The following is a 22,528-nucleotide window of genomic DNA, read 5'->3' as shown; positions in this document are numbered from 1 at the left end:
GAAGGCGCCTGCGCGCGGGGCGGCCCCGGCCCCGTTCCCCCCCCCCCGCCCCCCTCCCGTGACCGCCCGCCCGCCCGCCGCGGCGTGTGTCAGCCAGCCATGGAGCGGCCGCCGCCAGCCGCCGCCGGCCCCCGGGCGGCACCGGCCGCGCCAGCGCCACCACCACCGGCACCCAGGGGAGGCGGCCGCGGCGGCGAGCCCGCCGGCAGCGCCTGGCGCCGCTGGGCGCAGTGACAGCGCCCCCCCGGCCCCGCCGGCCCCCGCCTCCCGCCGCCGCCGCCGCCTGCGATGCTCAGTGAGTGGCGGGCGGGTGGGGAGCGGGGACCGGCGTGGGGCTGCAGCCCGGGGGCCGGGGCGGGAGGGAGCGGAGTGGGGGGCGACGCCGGCCGGCCGGCGGCGGGAGCGGGCCCCGGACGCCCCGCCGGGCCGCCTCGTGGCGGAGGCCCGCAGGCCCGGCCCGGCCCGGCCCGGCAGGCGGCTCCCGGGAGGCCGGCGGGCCCTGGGGGGGGCGGGTCTCGGGCACGGGCGCGGCCCTCGGGGCGCCCCGGGTGAGGACAGGGCCGGGCGCCGTCCCTGCGCCCGGAGGTCTCGGGGTGGGCTTTTCTCATTAGAGTCTTTTTTTTTTCTCCCCCGAAAAGTGCGTGGGTTTAATTAGCGGCTTCTTATCGCACCATTTCTCTTCCTTTTTCTTTTTTCCTTTTTTTTTCTTTTTAAATCCTGACAGGGGAAGACTTTCACTTTCGCGTTCCTTCATCGAGCGCCCCTCAGCTTCCCGGGCGGCAGCAGCCCGGGACGCGGCCGGGAGGGGCGGGCGGCCCCGCGGGGCTCCCGCCGCCGGCCTCGGTGTCTCTCCACCAGGGCCTGAACGCTAGCGGGGCTTGGCCGGGCAGCTCGGCTGCGGGGAGGAAGGGCCGGGCCGGGCCGGGCGGAGTGGCGGCGGCCGCCACCGCTGTGTGCTGCCGGTGTCCTGCGGGCCGGGGCGAAGCGCGTCCTGCCCGGGTAGCGCGGGGAGGATTGAGCGGGTGAATCGCGCCGCTCGGCGCTGCCTTCGCGGGGGGGAAAGAAACCCCAGCGTTGTGGAACTGGCAAAGCTTCGTCCGTGGACGGTGAGCCAAATCTAGGTTCAGCGCAAGTGGATGCAGGCTCTGCTAAAATCACAGCTGTTTCTTCTCTGCCTCTTCGCGCGAACGCGGCTGCTCGGGCAAAAGCCTCCTCCGTAGTTCCTGCTGCCTGCAGCACTTCTCCGATTTTGCACCACCACCACCCTGCCGCGTCTCCATGTCGACTTGTCATGTTTACTTGCATTTTTACTGAATTGCAGCCGCTGCACCTCTGAAGTCCCTCAGCTCAAGGCTCACTGTTATATTCGTATCGGTTTATCCTAACCTTGTTCTGAAATTTTGTAAATCTTAGATTAACTTTATGTCGCAAAATTAAAAATGAGGTGATTTGGTATTGTTGGTAGGCTCCAAATTTCACCTGTAGTGCTAAGAGATAAAAAATGGTGCCTCTCTATCTGCAGTTGAGGCCTGAGACAGTTCTTAGTAGAGAATATTCAGAATGTTCTTCTGTGCGTTGTTTTATTGGTTTGTTGGAGGGGGTTTTTTTCAGGATTGCTTGTCCTTGGTGGTGCTCTCTAATGCTCACAGGTCTTTCCTTGGCCTGTTGGAAGGAGGAGACTGCTGTCCCAGCATCAGGACAGGAATGCAGAGTCTTTAAAAGCAGTGTTTCCAATGCTCGTGTTCAAGCTCTTTTTCATATGTCTGTACTGGTAATATTTCAAGACCGTGGAATCTGCCTAAACCTGTACCCGAGATGGAGCATAGGCAGAAATTAATTTCCTTGGCCCAATGCTTAGTACACAGCTAATTTCCAGCTTTTTTAGGAAAGAGGAACTGGTGATGTGTTTTTTATGATCGGCCTCTCCTCTGAGTTTCTTCAGTGGTTTTTGGTTCCTCAAAAAAATTTAACCTAATATTCTTTTTTTTTTTTGTGCTCCAATTTGTGACGCTGCAGAAGATGCTGCATTGTAGCTGTGCAGACTGCTGATGTGATCTATCTTCTCTTTCCTTATGTATTTTGCTTATCAGTAAAAATAGTTAATGGCGTTAGTGTTTATTGTTCTGTCTGGCTGTTTGAGAAGAATGAGGCAGCTGGGACTTCTGAAAAATTGTTTCAAGCTTTCTGCAGGCATGGACAGGGATCGCGATATGCTTTCATTTTGTTTCATATTTTGGAGATTATCTTCAGTGATGAGAGCTAGAGTCTTAAAATTGATTGGAGGTTAAAATGCCAGGCTTGTCTTTTTTGCCTTTAAATTCTTCATCATTGACCTGTTGTGTACTGGCTCAGCTTGAATCCAGTTAAAGGCATTTTGGCAGACCATCCGTATGTTTATTTTATGATATACTCTTAATTTTGACGGTGTGATAAAGAATGTTTGTAGGAATGTTGGTTTTGCTCTTCTTGCACTTTTCATGGATGCTTTCTCTGCTCCTGTGACACTGCTCTTTGTAATGCTGAGGGTGAAGTATAAAGGCAAAGTGAACAGAGAAACAAAGACCTGAAATGAAAGTGGGGGTTATAGTGTGTCTGATGCCAACGGGTGTTTGTTGGTGAAGATGCATTTCCTGCAAGGTAGTTCCTGTTCTGTCACCTGGGAGTTAGGAAAAGAGATCTCCTTAAGATACTGCTCCTAACACCCACTACTGTGACTGCTGGGAGGAGTATACAAGGTATGCGAAGAGAGCAAGAAACTGTACAGATTGCATAAAGCAGCTGCAAACACCACCTTGGTAGCCTTGGAAGAAACTGGGACTTCACTGTTATCCCCAAAGCTATGAAAAAGCTCAGATTTGAATCATCTGCCAGCAACTCGTCTTTCCCAGGCCCTTCTGTCGTGCTGCTGAAATGTCCAATCCTGATGTTAGACCCAGGCTACTGGGTTTTCTGCCTATCATTTAAAATATACCATTTTCTCTGTTGGTCATCTGCTCGTTCAGCAGCTTGAAAAGGCTGATCTCAGTGCTCCTCTTGTTTTTCCCAGTCATTTCAGGGGGTCCTCTGGAGTTCTGCATCTTTCACATGCCAGTTCTCGGTTTCTCCAATCCAGTGCAAGTTTATGAGGAATCATCTGAACATGAATGCTGTGCGATAATAAAAAAGGGTTTTCTCACCAAATCTAACCTAGCACAAATTGATCCTGTAACTGAAGCAAAAAAAGTACAGGCAAGGATATTTCTAGATGCTCTCTCTTTGCAATTGAGCCACAGACCTGAGGCTGATTTGCACAGTTCTGACTGGCTAAACCACTTCAGAAACATTTAGTTGAATCTGTTCCATGCCGTTTTGGGAGTGAGTTTCTTTTGCATTACAAGCCAAATACAACAATCTTGATGCAAACTCTCTGAAACAGTTTCTAGACCTGAAATAAGCATCTATGAGAGCATCTCAAATATAATTAAGTTGCTCCCCAGACCTAAACTGTTCGGCAGACTGCATGCAAAGGCATTAGTGTGGACCTAGACTTGTACACGAGTCCATGCTGCTGACTGAAATGCAGAATGGTAACATAATACATTGCGAAACTTAGTTAAGGGTGTTTTTTGGGAGGGTGCCAAGATGCTGGTCCATCAGTGTCCACCATTTTTCATGGTCTTCATTAGAATTCTGTCTTTCCTACAGTTTTGTGCAGCAGAAAAAGTGTTATATTTGAGACTTACACTATCTCAGATATAATTTCTTTAATTGCAAGGAAGATGAAAAGGAAGTTTGCTTTTGGAGTGAAAAAAGTTGTGGTTGAAACTCATGATTTTAATGGGTCTATCTGGAAATGCTTTGAAAACTCCACACCTGTTGATGCCCCTTCCCCACCCTCAACAGTTATTTCACCTGTGATGGAAGTATTTTTAAGGTTTTTGCCAAGGTGTATGGGTTTGCAATTCCACCTATCTGTTTAAAGTAACTTTTGCTGAAACGTTGCATCCCCCTCCGCTTGGAACTTCACAGAGGGTTTATTGTTCTAACAACGGTATAAGCACTGAAGTGTACATGGGTATTAGAAAAGGCTCACTTATTATCATATTTTTACAGCTGTCATTTTGTTAGAAATACAGTTCTTACAATGGAGGGAATTACAAGGGCATCCTTGTCTGTCTCTCTGAGAAGTTGTGTTTCATCGGATTTTAACTACTCAAACCAGAAAGCATGTGCAGTTGTAAAACACATGCAGGTCATTGGTAGTGGGGCTGTAAGGTGTGTAACTATCTTGAGGCTGGCTTTACCAATTATTCTGGTAGAATAAAACTCTTGCTTAGTTCTGCTTTATTTAAAGCCTTTCAGGTTATCTAAACTTCTGTGTAAAATCGATGGCTATTGCAGAGGATTGGTGGCAGTTAGGGACTACTCAAATAGCAAGGGAGCTATTGCATTCATCTTACTGTGGTTCTTTTATTACAAGCCAGAGGCTAAAAGCTAGCATCGGACTCCTTTTGGTTTTGAGATACTACTAAGTGGTGTTTGTGAGGACAGCTTTCAAAATTTATATAAAGGAAACTTCAAAGGATTTTCTAAAACTTCTGTAGGAGGCAAGTCTAGATACATGGGGGCAGGCAAAAAAGGTAGAAAGCTCTTTTGTTTTTAATTTACCTGTTTTTTTTCCTGGGGACTTACCTGACTGAAGTGGCTGAAGTCTGGCTCTAAGTTCAGGCGATAAGCTATTGTTTCTTGGACTCCCCAAACAGGTAAAATAGGTGTGCTATTTAAAGCATGATGATTCTGAAATTTCCTTCCTGTATATTATTTTTTCTTTCCCTTGACTCTTCTGGTATCGTTTGGTTGGTCAATCAGAGGAATCAGAAAACGACTGAAGAATATCCAAACTGCTACTCTAAAAAAGCAAGGAGGAGAAATGTTCCCTTTCTGTGAGTTAGTTTTTAACAGAATCCAAGACATAGCTCACCACTTCAGTTTTAGTCCAGAATCCTTAAAGGTATTTTGGATTCCTTGGTGAAATTAGTAGAATTAGACAGCAAAATATCTTCATGGATCTGATTCAAAGTATCTAGTTACGCCTTAGTACTGAGAGGCACATGCGTAAAGATTTTCTTTCATACTTCAGCAATGAAAATACTGAGCCATTTGTTCTCTGTCAGGCTTAATGTATACCTACACAGTAAGAGCCCCATCATGTCTTTCTTTCCTTTTGAGGTCATGAAACGCGTACGCACAGAACAGATTCAGATGGCAGTGTCCTGCTACCTCAAGCGCCGTCAGTATGTGGACTCAGAAGGTCCCCTAAAACAAGGGCTGAGGCTGTGTCAGACTGCTGAAGAGATGGCAGCTAATCTCACAGGTAATACCATCATATTTTCCATGCATGTTTCTTGGCAGAGTTGTGACAAGTGTGATTATGTATAATGGTAACTACATGAATTTGTCTGCACATACGGACAGCTCTCCTTTTGAACTAAAGAAATTTCCCAGTGCAAAGTTGGCGTGAGTTATGAACTTCTGAAGAATGTAAATGTGGATGAAAGTGTAACAAGGTGAAATTCATGGTCAGTGAATCAGCAGGCTGAAACACCAGGTCATGTGGAAAATGCATGTGTTGTATCCCAAAGAACATGAAGTCTGGTGAGCAGTGGTGCTTTGGGATAGATGTGAGAAGAACCTAGATGAAGAATTAAGCAGAAGCAGGAAAATCTGTTGTATCTTTGTACTCCAGAAGAGCTATATCATGTGAAATGGAAGTGATGCAGGCTGTTTCTTTGGCCTAGTCAGCTTTCTAGTTGTGAAAGTTCAGCTCTGTCACTTGAGGAAAAACCCACCCCTTCAGTGGATGAGACTGATTATTTCCCTGCATGCCCCTTCTCCTCCTTCTTAAAGGCTTCTGAATCCTGCTACGCTATTTGCTGTTCAAATCCTGTCTGTGACAGTCTTCGTTGTAACTATTATTTTTGTTGTAATAAACTGAGCTACTGCTTGAGCACATATAAATATTGATATGGATGCAAGCCACATGGAGGTTATAAAGATTAAATTTACTTGTAGAAGTAATAGAAAATATTGGGCTGATCTTTGGGTAAAGATGCACGGAGGAAATGTTTTCTGATAATGAAACTGATTAGATTGTGACAGTATCCCAGGCTAAGAGTGGGTGGAGACCTTAGTTACTTGTGATACGACTCAATTTGACAAAACATTAGTTGCTGTATAACTCTGTGCTTGTAGCTAGATAAGATTGGATGCCAAAAGAGCTCTTTCCACCTCTAAGAGTATTTTGTCATAGTTAAAATCCAAAGATGAGTGACTTGTGGGTAAATGTCCTGAAGGAACTTGGATAATATTTCTTTATTAGAAGTGAGTTACATTTTCTTAGTACTTTTCATTTCCTTGCTGTTTTCAGAGTAACTATGAGAAGTTTGTTGAACTCCCTGAAATAATACTGGGGGAGATGGGGAAGAACAAAATAAAATGCTGAATTGTTTTTGATAGGAGATTTTATGGGAGAGGTCAGTACCAGGTCAGTGTTGAAATGGGATTAGAACTTGGGACAGGAGGACACAAGAGATGAATTGGATTGCAGGCCCTTGCATTTGCATATAGCATCATGCAGAAAAAAGTGGTTTCAGTGAAGAGTGTGAATGAGTGTGTGATTGGGTTTTGTCTTTTTACTGATCTCCCACCAAGTGTTATTACTAAATTTCTTCTTATTAGTCTGTATCCTCTTGCCAGTGCAAGGGTTTTGTGGCTGGTGATTCAGAACTTAGTCATCAGTTTTCATTAGGACTGAAAATGGTCTGCTCTCATGTATTCAGCTGCTTACTACTTCTTGTCAAACGTGCTCATAGTAAGCTGTCAGTGAGTATGCTGCAGTTCCATGAATGACTGTCAAAAAGAAAAACCCAGTTTGTACTTACCCCGAGTACTTACAACAGAGGCTTCTGAAAATACTTCCTGCTGCAGTCAGTTTTGCAAACTGAATAAAAACTGACTAGCTTCTAAAGCCTGCATTGCTTTATTTTGGGGAAAGCTATCAAGTATTTTTTTCTGAAGATGTTTTTACTCGTTCCTTAACAAAACTCACCTTGCTTTTTCTATTCAGCTCTTTTCTTTTGTTTAAGTTTTAAATTAACCAGCCTGTAAATGGGAGAGTTGCTTGCTTCTGTCTCCAGTTCTGTGATTTCTTCTTTCACATTGAAAAGTGTCCTCTGTTTTTGGTTTTAGTTTTGTTTCTCAGTTTTACCTCAGCATTTCTTTTTGTCTTCTTCCAGTTCAGCCCTTCTCCATTGCTTCATGTACTTGCTATATCTGTACAGCTCTGTTTTCACAGAATCATAGAGCAGCCCAGGTTGGAAGGGACCTTGAAAGATAATCTGGTCCAACCTTTCATGGGAAAGGGAACCCAGATGAGATTACCTAGCACCCTGTCCAATTGCATCTGCAGTAAAATGCAGCACAGAGCTTCCTCGTGACTATCCCATAGTTCTGTAGAAAACTAGAATAATATTTGAGAACAGAATGAATGACCAAGGAACAGGTTCCTCTAATATTGCCCATAGTATACTATTGGTACATAGGACTATCTGAAATAATGTAAAATTATATGTTATCATGCTGCCATAGAAAAGGAATCGGTTGCTGTTAAACAGCGTTTACAGTAGCCCCACGTTTGTTAGCTGGAAGCGATGCTGCTTGTAGCCAACACTCAAGACCAGGAGGGTACTGTCCATATCCCTGAGTTCCTGACTTAGGAGCAAGTTCCTTTGAATTTGCTGTCAGGTTGCATAGCTAGCTGCAGTTACTGGAAGTGAAGCCAAAGAGCAGGTGTTTCCAGCAGATGTTCTTATGACCACTGGGGAAGGTGGAAAAGAAACTATGGTAGATTTATTAATGTATGAGAAGGATTTGGCCAGTGGTTTATTTCCATCAGGAGGAAAATAAGCCTGAAAATTTACTCTTGTTTTGGAATCAGTTGAGCTCTTGATCCTTTTTGCAGTTCTGGTTGGTGTAAAGTTTTGGGAAGGGAAAGAATTAGAATTTGAACTTGTTATAACTGTCTGGTATGTAGGGTTCGTTACCATTTGCTAGATGGGAGCAAGCTCTAGCACCATTACTGGAAGAGTAGGGCATAATGATTTTCCAGTCAGACTGTTCCAGAGTAGGTAGCCAGAGATGACGCTGCCCTCTCTGAAACATGAAGTACATCTTAATTTTGGAATTAAATTGCTTATGTAGAGAAAGTTGAAAAGGTGGCACGGAGGGAGCAGTTCATAAAGCCAAGGACAGTAAGTTGTACTTGCATGGCACAAGCAAGGTGTCAAGTCATTCCCATTGCTGCTGAAATGAGGCCACCAGAACTCTGTGAAGAGTTGATCTTTGTATGAAACCCTGTGACACAGCATAAAAGACAGACCCTCATATTTCTGTTTTTCTTTGCTTTTACAATGAGTAGTACAGGTGGCATTAGAAACTGTCACTAAGCATTTTTGAGTTACTACGTGTGTGTGCATGCAGTTTACTTTTTCTCATGCTGAATATTTATTATATTAAATTTTAAGTCCAAATAGCAGAGTTTTTTACTTTAGCCATTAAGTAATTCCAGTATGGGAGCCTGGAGTTCTTAATTAGCTTTGAGATTCTGAAGCAGCCAGGCTGTAGAAAGCGCAGCCTTTCAACAGGTTATATTTGTTTATTTCTAAACTGATTTGAGAGAAGATAGGGTATTGGTGCTGGAATCTGTATTTGTTTTTTCCCATGAGGGGATGATAAGCACAGGCCAGCTCTCTGTTTCCAAAGGTGAATTCAGCTTGCCCTGGTAAACAGACCTCCTGTATTTCCATAAGCCCCAGGAAGATAGACCAATGTCTTACGGGGGGTGGGGGGGGGGGAGCGGCAGAGAATAGCAACAGGCTGCCTGTACACCATGTGCTGATCTCTTTCTAATTAGAAGCATTGAGAGGAGCTGGAGGCTGGCCTATCTTGCTTTAGCATGTGAACATTTGATGATGTTGTTTATAGACTTCCAGGGCTGTCAGAGTTTTGCCTCTGTGCATGAGCCAAATACTGGAACAAGAAGCGATCAATCAGGAGTAGGAAGGCAAAGAGAGAGGATGGAAAGCGGTGGGGGGCGGGGGAGACTGAAAGAAGTTGAAGGAGTTGAAAGTGAGAGTAATGAAAATAGGTTTTGTGGAGGGGAAAATAGTTATGAATTTTAAAAAAAGTAGAAAAGGAAAATCGTGAAACTCCTTGCCCTTTCATGCTCTTAGAAGAGCAGGTGAATAAACATATTGGTTATAATTCTGTAAGTTGTGTTTCTAATCACTGGTATTTGTATACGCTTGGGGTATGTTGGTGGGTGTCTATAAACTTGCACAAAGTCCCCTGTTGGATTCTGAGAGGTTAGCAGAAGAGCACAGGTTTGGTGCCAAAGAAGGAGAACCCAATCCTCTTTCTAAATAGTTCAGAACCACTTTTACCAGAGTTGATACTGGTTCTGAAAAATCAGTTTAACACTGTCCCAGGAGACCATAACAACTGGGTTTGTGATCAAATACCAGCTGCCTTTTAACCTAAAATCCCCAGGGAGGAGGAAGACACATTTTGATTAAAAACTACTTAGAGATTCGATGTGTTTTCACCACCACCTCTGGGAGACTAGTAAATGATAATGATTATCATTTGTTGTAAGACAATGATTGGGACAAGGAATTTGAGACTCTGAGGTATTGTCACTGCAGACCTTCTGTCCATAATGGTTGGTGGGTCCTGCTGAAAAAGAAGCTTTGTTTTGGAGAAAGTTTGTAGATTGCACTCAGAAAAGATGAGCACAGCAGAGTAGTAAAACTACTGAGTATCTTGTAAAACTGTTAAGGAATCTGTGACAGTGTTACTCTGAAATTCTTGGGAACTTAAGGTTGTATTTGAAAACTTAAAAATGTATTCTGGGGTGAGCAGGTGGGTTGCTGAGATTTTTAGGGTTGGGTTTTTCTAAGCTTTCAGTATACTGCCTCATTCATGATCTGTCTAGGTTGTTAATCCCGTGCTTGGATACTTCAGACTATGTCATCCCTGGACAGTTTAAAAGATGAAATGTCATCTTGGTGACTGCATTACCTTGGATTTTATGAGAAGTTTTGTTTCCAGATACACATGCAAAACTCCTTAAATCCCTATCTAATTTTTACTTTATTCCACAGTCCAATCTGAATCTGGTTGTGCCAACGTTGTGTCTGCAGCTCCCTGTCTGGCGGAGCCACAGCAATATGAAGTACAATTTGGACGATTACGCAATTTTCTCACAGGTAAGTATCAGGAAGCAAGGAAGAGGAAAGTAACTTTTTTTTTGTCATTTCAATGAGTAAAGGACAATATAATAAAATTTCGAATCATGTCTCTAACAATCTTGATTTCTAGTTTTGAGATTTCAGTTACTACAATTAGATGCATTTAGTTTTTCTTTTTTGTTGTTGTTTGAGTGTCAAGTACCTTTGGCTTTTGTAGATAGCTGACTATTTGCTCTTGTTCAAGCATTTGGCCTTTGTACATCTTATAGACAGCAACATACATATACAGGACAAGAAGGAAGATTAGTGTTTTATGTGAAAGGCAGGTAATTTAGAAATGAGTGTAGTTATTTGCTGTCTCTTAGTTTAGGCTTTTTAATTTTATTCATAATTGGCTTGTTTTTATGATGGTCTAGATTTTTAAGGGATAATTTGTTCCCTTAAATTTATCTGTACTGGCTTTGAGACTGGAGGTATATGACAAAGTAAAAAAAAACCTCTCTCATTCTGTAGTGTGATGCAGAAGACAATCATGATTTTTCTTTTTTATTTTTTTTTTTTTTAATAATTAAAGGAAAAGGTACTCCTGGGAATGTCTTTATTTCTTCTCTGAGTCTCAAAGGTGGGAAGAAACAAGCAGGTAGGAATTTTAGAGAATAGTACCAAGGAAAGTGAGGTTGCCACTCCTCCTGCCTTCAGGCACATCTACATTTGTACAGTGTAGGGATTTGATCCCAGTGTGCATAACACTAGGATTAATATTTCTGATAGTTGTTGAAGGGAAAGGGAAGGAAGAAGACAGAGGCAGAAAATACTGATGTCTTAGCCTTGCCACCTAGAGCAGTTCAACACCATTGCACTTTAGTATTGGAGGTAAATCTGTATGGTTTAAGAGATTTTTGAGAAGTATGATTGCTCTGTTCAGTGGCTTAAATACCACTTGGAGAAGTGCTAGGCGTGGTTTTGGTGTTCAGGTTGACTGTTTTCATCTTTTTTGTCCCTTTTGCTCAGTTTTGATTTCTTACACATGTGAACTGCTTGTTTCTGCAAGGGAGAAACCTGCCAGCCAGCCGCAAGGCACAGCAGGACACTTCCTGTTTCTGTGATGCCTGCCCCCAGGGGTACTGAGGACTGGGCAAAGGGACTAGGACCACTGAATAATTTAGGAATTGCTCTACAAGTCTCCAGTTCAACCAGCTGCTCAAAGCAGGGCAAGATCAGAGTTTGATCAGGTTGCTCAGGGCCTTGTCCAGCCAGGTTTTGAAAATCAGAAAGTGTGGAGATTGCTCTGCACTTCTGGGTGCCAGCTGCAGGTTGGTGAAAAGCGATTTGATGAAAATTTCCCTTGCAACAGTTTGCCTGTTGTCCTTTCACTGAGCACCTCTGAGAAGAGGCTGGCCCCTTTTCCTACGTAATATCCCACTGGGTACTGAAGGCATACCCTTATTCTTCTTCAGGCTAGACTGACCCAGCTCCCATAACCTATCTTCGTGTGTTCCTGGGGAATGTTTTCTTTGGTCCTGTTTCTGCCAACATCCCACCTCTTTCCTTTTCCCCCCACTGCAGCATGAGGTCCTTCCCCTTGCATTTCTGGACTAGAGAACCTGCAGAGAAAGGAGCATCTGCTGGCTGCTTAGAGCTTTTACTACATACAGACCACTAGTTTCACTGGTTTTGGCCGCATTTTAGTGGGACAGAAAGGAGGATGATGCTTAAGTATGCAAATATGTATGTATACACTGCACTGCATACACACTCTGTAGTTACTCATATAGAAATGGGAGAGGCGCACAGTATGGACCAGAGAAAGTCTGGAAGAGTGTTCCTGAACAGGAGAGGAAAAATAAGCTAATGGAAAGGGGAAAAAAAGAATATGCATTGCTGAGTGACAGGAGGGAAGACCAAGTTGAAAAGAAACAATGCTGTTTGAAGACAAGCAATGCTGTTTGAGGATTAGCAGTTCCTGGTTTGTTCCAATAATTTGGACCATTTAGGTCCTCCAGCAGTTTGTTGTTGTGGCCCTGTACGTTGCTGTGGTGTCCTGCGGCAGGGCTCCACTCCTTACAATTCCCTGCAGCCATCTGAGCATGGGGAAACAGCCCCCAGAAGCTGGTGAAGGAGGGGTGGAGCTGTTGTACAGATTAGTCTCTGCAAGGTACAGTACAGCCTAATCAGGAGTTTGTTACACTGTGTACTAGGAATTACTGCTGGGATTTGCCTTGGCAGAGCGAGGAGGAGAGAGAGAGAGAAAGCCTGCGTATGAGCAGGCACAGAAATAAAACAAGAGCACAGCATATTGCAGTACATTTTGGAAACTGTAGCTTCCTTTCCACTGGAGACAAATCAGTTCTATCCAGAGCACCACATGCAAGCTTTATTGAAGCTGAGAGGGGGGGTGAAAAAGCCACCAAAGTTCAGGCCCGCACAAGCTAGGTAAATAATTTTGACTTAAACATGTTAAGTACTATATTAAATATGAGTAAATTTTAAAGTCCATTTATTGCAATAGACAGAGGACACAGTTTTTCTTCTTAAGTAAACGGGAAAAATTCAGCTGTCTTTTTATGAGGTGGTATTCTAATAGTTGGCCCACGCCTAAAACCAGTTTTGAAATACCTGCATTTTGTTCTGACAGGGTACCTCACCAACTTGAAAATCTCTGTTCAGATCTGTAGTAGGTACTGTGTATCCCCTTGAGGTGACAGAAGAGGTTCACTTAAATGTGCCAACAAAAGTCTCCTCTTGCTTGCTCTCTGATGCCATTGTCAAGGCTTTTTGCAGTAATTGTCCTTGCTCTGTTTTATTCCCAGTAGAAAGTGGATTCAGAAATCATTTCAAAGTTTGTTGCTGTTTTTTTATATAGATTCAGATTCTCAGCACAGCCATGAAGTGATGCCTCTTCTGTATCCCCTCTTCGTCTACCTCCATCTGAACATGGTCCAGAATGGCCTAAAAAGCACAGTGGACAGTTTTTACAGCCGCTTCCATGGCATGTTCTTGCAGAATGCCAGCCAGAAGGATATCATTGAGCAGTTGCAGACTACCATGACTATTCAAGATATCCTGTCCAACTTGAAGCTCCGGGCTTTTCTGGACAACAAGTATGTCATCCGCCTTCAAGAGGACAGCTACAACTACCTTCTTCGCTACCTCCAAAGTGACAACAACAACGCCCTGTGCAAAGTCCTGACCTTGCACATTCACCTGGATGTGCAGCCCGCCAAGAGGACTGACTACCAGCTCTACGCCGGTGGGAGCTCCTCACGCAATGAGAGCAACGGCCTGGAACCCAGCGATGTGCCGGCTTCCATTCTGCAGAACGAGGCAGCACTGGATTTACTGCAGGATAGCATTAAACGTGTCAAGGATGGGCCCCCTTCCTTAACGACCATCTGTTTCTATGCCTTCTATAACACGGAGCAGTTGCTGAACACTGCAGAGATTTCACCAAATAGCAAGCTGCTTGCTGCTGGGTTCGATAATTCATGTGTGAAGCTGTGGAGCCTTCGTTCCAGAAAGTTAAAATCTGAGCCCCACCTCGTTGATGTGTCCCGCATCCGTCTGGCTTGTGACATCCTGGATGAGGAGGTCTGGATACCTCTTCCCCCCCCCCCCCCCCCTTCCCTTTCTGCTGAGGTATTTTGGGCATGCATTGTGGAGTATCTACTAATGTCTTAGGGGTCTGTGAGGCTCTTCTGCGACCTGTCTGCTTTGACATGCAAATTTTATAAGCCTGCTCTTGTCCTTGTTCTTTCCTGCAGCCGCTGTAAATGCTGCACTAAGGTGCAATGAGTTTGTGCTGGGGTCATAGTTTGTTAGTCTGAAGTGCTGATCACCCTCCTCCAGCTGTCCTTGAACAGATGGCAGTACATAGGCAGCCCAGTAAGGACAGGTAACTAGAGAAGGCTCCCTTCCCTGAGGAGCATGGAGCCTTCCTATGGATGGGAAGATGAAACAAGGAGAACCTGGCAGTAAAAACACTGTGGTGAGTGAAAACTAGAAGGAAAGCATCTCAGAACAACCAGTCAGAAGGGTGGAGAGAAGGGGAGAGATGCAGGAAGAGAAAAAGACAAAGTAAGGAAGGAGCCAAAAGAGTCTGATCTGAGGCCTCAGGAAGAAGGAGGGATGCCTAAGTGCAAAACTATTTCAGGAATCACCTTAACCTGAGGTGAAGACTTAGCATGGAAAAATTATGCAAAATGTCTCTGTTAAGGAATCTGCAGTGTAGAAACCTCAGAGGCTTCCCACTCTGGAGTGCTGGAGACAAGGACAGGGATGTGTGCGCCTTCGCATGCCAGGCCGGATAGCATCTTCTGGTTTACTCTTTTCTTGCCTTCTAGTCACGCCCTTCCTCCCCTCTCGATACAGCTGCCCACGTAGCATCTTATATCTCGTTAGAGATCAGAATTTGTGACTCTTCCTTTGTTTAATCACTCCCCTCTTGAAGGAGAAAAAAAAAAAGTCTCATTTGTTCTTGTGTTGAGTGTTTAACAGGAGAAACATCCTTTTTTCCCAATGTTTTTTCTTCTCATAAAAAATACCTAGTGGCAGGGTTCTGTTTATTTTGGAAGAGTGCAGAGAGCTTGCTGTATGCAGAGATCTATAGTTAGGGATTGCTTTGTTAGGCAGCTTGAGAACTAGAGGCAGGCATCCAGGTGAGGTAGCACAGCAGCATGCCCACTGCTTCCCAGGTTAACCCCTTCTGCAGAGTGAGCAGATAAGTGGGTCAGACTAGCCCAAGATGGAGCTATGGACTTGTTTGCTTTATAAGCTGCAGGAGGTCATAGGACACGTGACTCTGTATTGCCTGTCATGGAAACCAAATGTCAATAACCTGCAACAGAGGACAATTTCTCTGGTAAATCAGCAGGTCACCTCCTTTGGCTCCAGACTATAGAAAAGTGAGATATTGCCAGGTTATCAGGAGCGTGTATTGCCTTTTTTTGGCACGTAAGCACATACTTGTAGATCGTACGTGTATTATGAAACAGCCATGGAACCTTGAGTACAAATGGCTCTTGCTGGCTGTTTAATATTTTGTGTATTGTGCAGTATTTGTGCACAGGTCTAAAACCAAAAACTGGTCAAAGACCAGCACAGATCAAAGTCATCATTGCCCTGAATAACTTCCACCACTGACAAAACAAATGGTGACCTGATCAAGAGTTCAAAGTTAAGGGAGGATAACCAGCCAGAACACACTGCTGGTTACGTGTCTCAAATGCAAATGAAAGCCTATTGACTCCAAAGAAATAAATTCCAGTATCTGGGAGCCATAAGTGAAAATACACAGGCACCTGTGGGGTCACAAGTGGGAACAGACCAGCACCCACTTGTGTGCCATGGGCGCGGAAGCCACAGATAGTAAGACAGACCAAACAAGACCACCCTGGCTGGGCTGCAGTCATCAGTAATGTGGACAGGGGCTGTGTTTCAGACTGTCACTGCAGTCTGATCAGCAACAATTCACAGCGATAAATCTGATGGAAACTTTGACGAACAAAAATTCTGAATGTGTTTGGACATTACTTCAGTGAGTTCTATAGAATAACTTGTGAGGATGTTAAACTTGGCTGGGTTTTGTAAGGGTTCTAAATTTTGTTTGGTTGATTTCTGTGTTGTGTAATTAGCTTTGGATACTGTATTTAAATAGTAGTGCCTGAAATAATTAGTCTGCAGCTTGGTTCATGATTTGCTGCAAGTATATAGGTCCTTCTGTTTATGAAGATACAGAAGTCTAAAACCATGCTAGTTCCAGTGGATCTTGTTCAGGGTGGCACTAAAACTACACTATTGGGTTTTTTAACTCTTCTTGTATGTGTGTGTGTGTATATATATAAAAATGAGGTTGAGACTTGGCAAAAGCTTTAGCGAATGACTTTTTTCCTAGTTCATGTAAAGCCTTTGTGTTGGTATAGTCAAAATTGTCTGCTAGGTGTAGTTGTGAATTTTGATCAGTGTGATGCCCCAGTGCACTTCACCAATGTTGTCTTGCTTCTTGGAAATAGGAGAAGATTCCCATTTTGGGATAAAGTAATTCTCTTTTCTTTATACTAGCATCTCACAAATGCCACTTTAGTCTCTCTTACTTAAGGTCCAGTATAAAAATGCAGTTTTGCAGCTGTGCAAATGGGTGTATTGTTTGTCTCTTCACAATTTTGCCATGCTCATCAGTGGTACTACATAAATCAACCACAGAAAATAATACGCTCTGTTCCAAGCCACGAGAGTGGCAGCCTTTAAATTCCCTGAAGACTAAGACTTGACCCCATTCAGCTCTGCTTCTAAGGTCCTGCTTTTAAGTGGCAGTGGTCCTTCAAGTGGTAATGAGCAGGGATGATGCTGACCTTGGCGGATAGCAGATGGGAGGGAATTCTGGGAGGAGCAGTAAGAAATGTCCTGCAAAGAGAACCATGGTATCTACTCCCTCATCTTTCCCTGCTAGGAGATCCCTACCGTAGGCAGGTAAGAGATCTTCCCTTTTGACATCCTAAGAGCACTGCAGGATGAGAGAAACGATGACACCCAGGGAAACCTGTTACTAGTTAGAGGGAAAAAAAAAAAAAAGGGGAGAGGGGCTGAGATACATTTTTATTTTGAGGTTATTGTTGCTTTTTGAGGCTTACTCATTCCCTTGAGGCTTGTGCTGGGTGGAAGATCAAGATAATTTTTGTCAGCTGGATAATGTTTGCTGCTCACAAGGTTAAATGCATCAGCAGTAAATTTTTCTGGGTCCAAATGACTGGCATGCGAAATCGATTACTGATGTAAGTAATAGCTGAGGAGTTGGGCAGTCTGTCCATAGGTCTATCATTTGGAAGGTGTCCTGTGTAACAAAACATGCCAACATTTTTCTTCTTCTCAGTTTCTCAAAAATGTAATTTGGGGGAGTCTTGTACTTTCTCAGGAAGATTTCCTGTTCACTGTTGAAGAGTAAATTTAATTTTTTTTTTTTAGCTCATTTTAGTAGTGTTGGTAGGTTTGCCAGTTCTGTTCTATTACTTAAAATCTGGTTTGATAGTTCTTCTTTACAAAATTGATAATTCAAATAATAGAAGGTAGCTTTTAGTGTGTATGTGTGTAGATTACTGATTAAAATAGACTTATAGAACTTGGTTGCTTAGTTTCTTGTCCATTCCAAGGAAATACAAATCGTTCATGCTAACCTGCAGCAGCAATCACTTCAGAAGGAGCTAATGGATATCTGGGTAGTGCCCAGGTATGGTATATCCAGGCAACATATTCAGTGTGTGAAATTGGAATCCTGAAAAAATATTATGAAGAGGGGTTCCCTGCCTCCCTGCTAACTTATAGCACAGGTTGTAACCTTTCTGTAGCTGCTGCAAATGCTCACCTATGTGGTAGTAGCTGTGGGATGCAAGGAAGAACGTGCTTGATCTGACAAAGACATGAACCTTGGTTCTGCAAGGCAGTAATTTAGTGGCTGTGCTTCCAGCTGCTTTGTTAATCTGGTCAGCAGACTAACTTGGATAGGGAAGAAATGGAAAAATTTAGTGACTGAGAAGCATTATAGGTATACTGTTTTCACTGAGCTATAACAGCAGTATGCAGTTGTTACGCTAAGTGGGTGTCAAACAGAAGTCAAAGATAAGATTTGCTACCTGTGACAGTATATAAGTGTGGTTTTGAATGCTGCAGAAGGCATTGTCAAATAAGCTGCAACTGTAATAAAAGAAAAGAAGGATAAGTGCTTGTAAGAGAGAAAGAGTATGTGCTTGCAGACAGCCCAAGTAGCCCTGTATGAGTTGGAAGGCATAAAATTAAGTACCTGGACTTACAGAATTTACAGAAACTATGGTACAATACAGGTAACTTGAGTGGGCTTCCACTGGGAACTTGTCAGGAATCTTATGGTCATAATTAAGTAGTATAAAATGCTGCAGGTATCAGCTTCTCTCCTTTAATGTGGTAACATAGCCTAGAGATGCTGTGGATTCCAGCAAGCAATGCTCTATCTGAGGTAGAAAAAGCAATTTGAATAAGAATGGGGCTTTGCATGCTAGAGCCTGCAATTTCTCTCTGCCTCACCTCTATAGTAGAGATGAAGTTGGCTCCTAGCCACATCATAAAACTCCCATGGGCACTGACTACTCTGAAGAGAATTAGCATTGCTAAACACAGCTTGCTGCCTACTACTAAACATGAAGTTGAGATGGAGAAAGGCAGCGAGCAAGCTAGCTAAGTCAGTATTTGCTCACCTCTGATGTGAGATTTGAAACCACTGGAGGAGAAGGGCTTTCAGAACTATTAAGACTACTAAGTCTGAAGCAAAACTGTCTTGTGGGTCCTGAGGTCAGAGGGTTGGGAGATGCCGTGTCAGCTAAGAGAGCTGCTCACCAGCACAGACTTCTGCTGGTCGTCAGCAGTCCGGCAGCCCTGGGGAATTGGGTTTCCTCTCAGGGCAGGAAGTGCTCCTTTGGCAGGAAACGGGCCAGTTTGCGATGATAAAAGTTAAAGGGGCTGCTCACAAACAAAAGGGCGTTGTGTTGAATTAGATGTGCAGAGATTGTCGGTGGATGAGTGTTACTGGTTCACTACTGAGGTAAAGTGTCTGCCTGACAGTCCTGAGGAAGGGTGGTCTTGAGCTACTACGCAGGTGCACCCCAAGCCATGACTATCTTGCACTCTGCCAGTGAGACCCCAGCTTGTCAGGCAGGGGCACTCTCTTGAGTTGAGATTTGTTGATACTTGTGCGGTCTGTAGCCTTTGAGTGTCGAGAGGTGCTATTTGACTAGTCTTTCAGAGACTCTTACCCTCCATTAGGAGATTCCTTTAGCACAGCTTACTGAACGTCTTTAAATGTGAAAGCCTTTAGTTATTGACTATCTGCCCTGCTACTTGAATTGGAGAATTACAGGCTAAAAAGGTTTCCAGTGCCATCCTTTTTGTGATTATTCATCATCTTCTACCCCAAAATAGATCCTTTGACCTAAATAAGCTGCATACATTTGCTGTTCTTGAAGGCTGTTCTTGAAGGGTGAGGATATGAACTTGCATGAAGAAATAGATATTACGGCCTTACTGGGTTTCTGTTCATGTGTGGGGCTGAGAAAGAATGTCCAGCAGACAGCTTGTCAAATATGCTCTGTCTTTCCATCTCCTGCCTTTTGTTTAAAACATCTGTTTCTTTTTCTCTACTGTGAGATTCATTTCCAATAATGACCACACCAAAAGAGCAGATGCCAAGATCTGTTTCAACATCTTAGTCAAAAGTTTAGTAGAGTGGATAGGGAATAAGCATATGTTTTAGCAAGTGGAAAATGTCATAAAATACTTCTTTTTTGCCCCTATTTGCATACAGTCCCAGGTTAAGGTGCCTTCTGGAGCGAGCAGAGGCTGCCCAAAATGAAGATAAAATCTTTATAGAAAGTCTTATCTTGCCACCTCTTTCAGCATTAACTTAGATGTAGCAAATGTGCTAGCAACATTTGTGTCTGAGTTGCACAAAATGTGCCACCTCTAAAATAACTTCTTCTGTATTAACACCCACCTGTTTTCCTCACAGTAGTTCCTGTGTTTGTTGAACAGGTAAACATACTTTCCTTTTTTGTTTCTTTTTCTCCTCCCTGACCAGGAAGAAGAGGACGACAGTGCAGGCACAGAAATGAAGACCCTGAGAGGACACTGTGGACCTGTGTATAGCACGAGGTTCCTTTCAGACAGTTCAGGACTCTTATCTTGTTCTGAGGACATGTCCATCAGATACTGGGACCTCGGAAGTTTTACAAACACTGTGTTGTACCAAGGACATGCCTATCCTGTCTGGGATTTGGATATTAGCCCCTGCAGCCTGTACTTTGCCAGCGGTTCCCATGATCGCACTGCAAGGCTCTGGTCATTTGATCGGACGTACCCGATGCGAATATACGCAGGCCATTTGGCGGACGTAGACTGTGTCAAGTTCCACCCCAATTCCAACTACTTAGCAACGGGCTCCACAGACAAAACTGTGCGCTTGTGGAGCACTCAGCAAGGCAACTCGGTGCGTCTTTTCACCGGGCACCGTGGCCCCGTGCTAGCGCTTGCGTTTTCTCCCAATGGTAAGTACCTGGCATCAGCAGGTGAAGACCAGCGGCTAAAGCTGTGGGACTTGGCATCAGGAACTCTTTACAAAGAACTGAGGGGGCACACGGACAACATAACCAGCCTTACTTTTAGCCCTGACAGTAGTTTAATTGCTTCAGCGTCAATGGACAATTCAGTCCGGGTCTGGGACATTCGGAACACTTACTGCAACGCCCCTGCAGATGGGTCTTCCAGTGAACTGGTTGGTGTATATACCGGACAAATGAATAATGTACTGAGCGTACAGTTTATGGCCTGTAATCTTCTTCTAGTGACTGGAATTGCACAAGAAAATCAGGAACATTAATTTTTTTCTTAGGGAAGCGGGTGGGTGTATTGAATGCCAGAGTCCATTGCAAGCTGAGATTACTGACTGTGAAACACTTCTCTTTCTCTGCCCCCTTGAAAGGCATGCTCAGAGTGATGCAAATGCTTTAAAATGTCTTGCCCACAAAAAGATCTGTGCTGTTGAACAGAATGAGGAAAAAAGGAGTAGTGATGAAAATACGTATACATTCTGATCTTGTACTTGTAGGGATGGGGAAAGGGGGAGTAAATCCAGTAGCTTGGGGAAACCAAAAGCCTGGTCCAGACAAGTGAAACTGCCAACCAGATAAGCTGCTGACCTGCACTTAAATATCCTGCATTGATTGATGGGCACATCTTACCTACTGTTAACTGAGGCTTGAGTGTGTGGAGAACTACTGGCCCAGTGTTTTTTGTTCTGTTTTGCTTTTGTTTTCCTGGTATTGCAGAGGACCAGCATTTTAAGACCCTTCTATTAAAAGAACATCATGTATTTTCTACAGTGATAGTGGTCTTAAATATTACAGCTCCCTTATAGCACTTCTGGAATATTTTGGACTAGCTATGTAGAAAATATCATCTTTTTTTTTTAGTAAAGGGATGGAAATCTGACCTCAGTTGGGGCCCATCTCTGCGTTGTCATTTGGGTTTGGTTCCTGGTACTAGCTGTGATATTTGTATTTATGTTCCATTAATTAGGAATCTTTCTGAATCTGGTTGCACTGTGTTTTGAGGGTGGGAGGACAGTGGGGGTAGAGCAGTGGCTTTAAGGGTAATAAATGGCTTGCCTTGTCTGGAGGGAGGGCACAATAGAACTGAAGCAGCTAAGTTTGGACTTCTAATGGAAACGGGGCATGTCAGTCCACCACTGTACCCCACAGAAATATTTCCGTAAATGGAAGTTGGCAGTCTAGGGAAGGGGGGATAGGGAGAGGCAGACACACAAAGTGACATGGGAAAGAATAGTATTACTAAATTATTGTGCATACACAGAGGCAGCTCTGCCAGTGTTGGATTTTTCTCAAAATGTTGCAATATCAGTTTCATGAACACTTTGTGAGATAAATCATCAGCATTTACAACAAGGATCCGTGGAAAAAGCACGTTCTAGTTTGTCATTTGGAGAGATTAAATATTTCTGCTTTCTGGAAAGAGTTATTTTGTATTTTGTTTTCTATTAAAAGCATTTAGTTTAAAAAAAAAAAATAAAAATGGCTTGGTCCCTTTCTGGGAAACTTGCTCTGACTTGCATGGGAAGGAGAAGGTAGGAGCATGCTTCTCCTACACTGCTTGAGCCAGAGCCCGCTTGGCACTTGGAGGCTGAATCTGGTGGTCCCGCTCACGTGGTGCATGCTGTCTTGATATCCCCCTACTTGCTTTCCACAGAGCTGACTTGGCAGGTCATGGAGTATGGTATTGACACAGCTTTGTAGGTCAGCTGAAATGCATGTGGGCAATCTGGGTACCCTCCCGGAGGTTGACGCTGTGCACCAGAAAGCCTCATTCTGTAGCACTGCATGACCTTTACTTTGTTGTTTGATGTTCTAAAATGCCTCTTTTGAGTAAAGGCACAATCCTAATGTCTTCTATACAGGCTGTCAGTATTAAATGATAATTCCTTTCAGCTTCCCTCAGACCTTTCGGACTTCTCACGAGAGAATTCTCTTAAGAACATCCAAACAGTCTAAGAGTTTAGATGATAGCTCACAATTGCCTTTTTCTTTTTTTGTCTGCTTAGGTTGGTAAATGACCAAAACCTTGTATCAGAAAAGTGTTTGACCTTTCTGAGATTAGTAACAGCGTGTGCTGTGGCTCAACTCTGTGAGTACCAGAAACCCCTCTGTACGCTT

The 22,528-nt window shown here is 43.8% G+C and overlaps 1 protein-coding gene across 4 annotated transcripts; it reads left to right on the top strand.

The window, feature by feature from the left end:
• The first annotated feature begins 146 nt into the window (after positions 1–146).
• On the top strand, positions 147–22,523 carry TAF5L (TATA-box binding protein associated factor 5 like). Of its 4 annotated transcripts, XM_074818507.1 has the most exons (6): positions 147–295; positions 5,209–5,353; positions 10,200–10,304; positions 13,150–13,874; positions 19,882–20,347; positions 22,417–22,523. In XM_074818507.1, the coding sequence occupies exons 2-6, from the start codon at positions 5,212–5,214 to the stop codon at positions 22,422–22,424; spliced, it is 1,446 nt and encodes a 481-aa protein (XP_074674608.1). In that variant the 5' UTR covers positions 147–295; positions 5,209–5,211; the 3' UTR covers positions 22,425–22,523. The 4 variants fall into 4 exon arrangements, with proteins under 4 accessions (XP_074674608.1, XP_074674604.1, XP_074674607.1 ...); XM_074818503.1 differs by lacking the exon at positions 22,417–22,523 and having other exon boundaries at positions 19,882–21,830; XM_074818506.1 differs by lacking the exons at positions 147–295; positions 22,417–22,523 and adding an exon at positions 584–1,106 and having other exon boundaries at positions 19,882–21,830.
• Positions 22,524–22,528: the final 5 nt, after the last annotated feature.

The sequence above is a fragment of the Strix aluco genome, chromosome 3, assembly GCF_031877795.1.
Source record: "Strix aluco isolate bStrAlu1 chromosome 3, bStrAlu1.hap1, whole genome shotgun sequence".
Taxonomy (NCBI): domain Eukaryota; kingdom Metazoa; phylum Chordata; class Aves; order Strigiformes; family Strigidae; genus Strix; species Strix aluco.
This window is presented reverse-complemented; position numbering and strand designations above follow the sequence as displayed.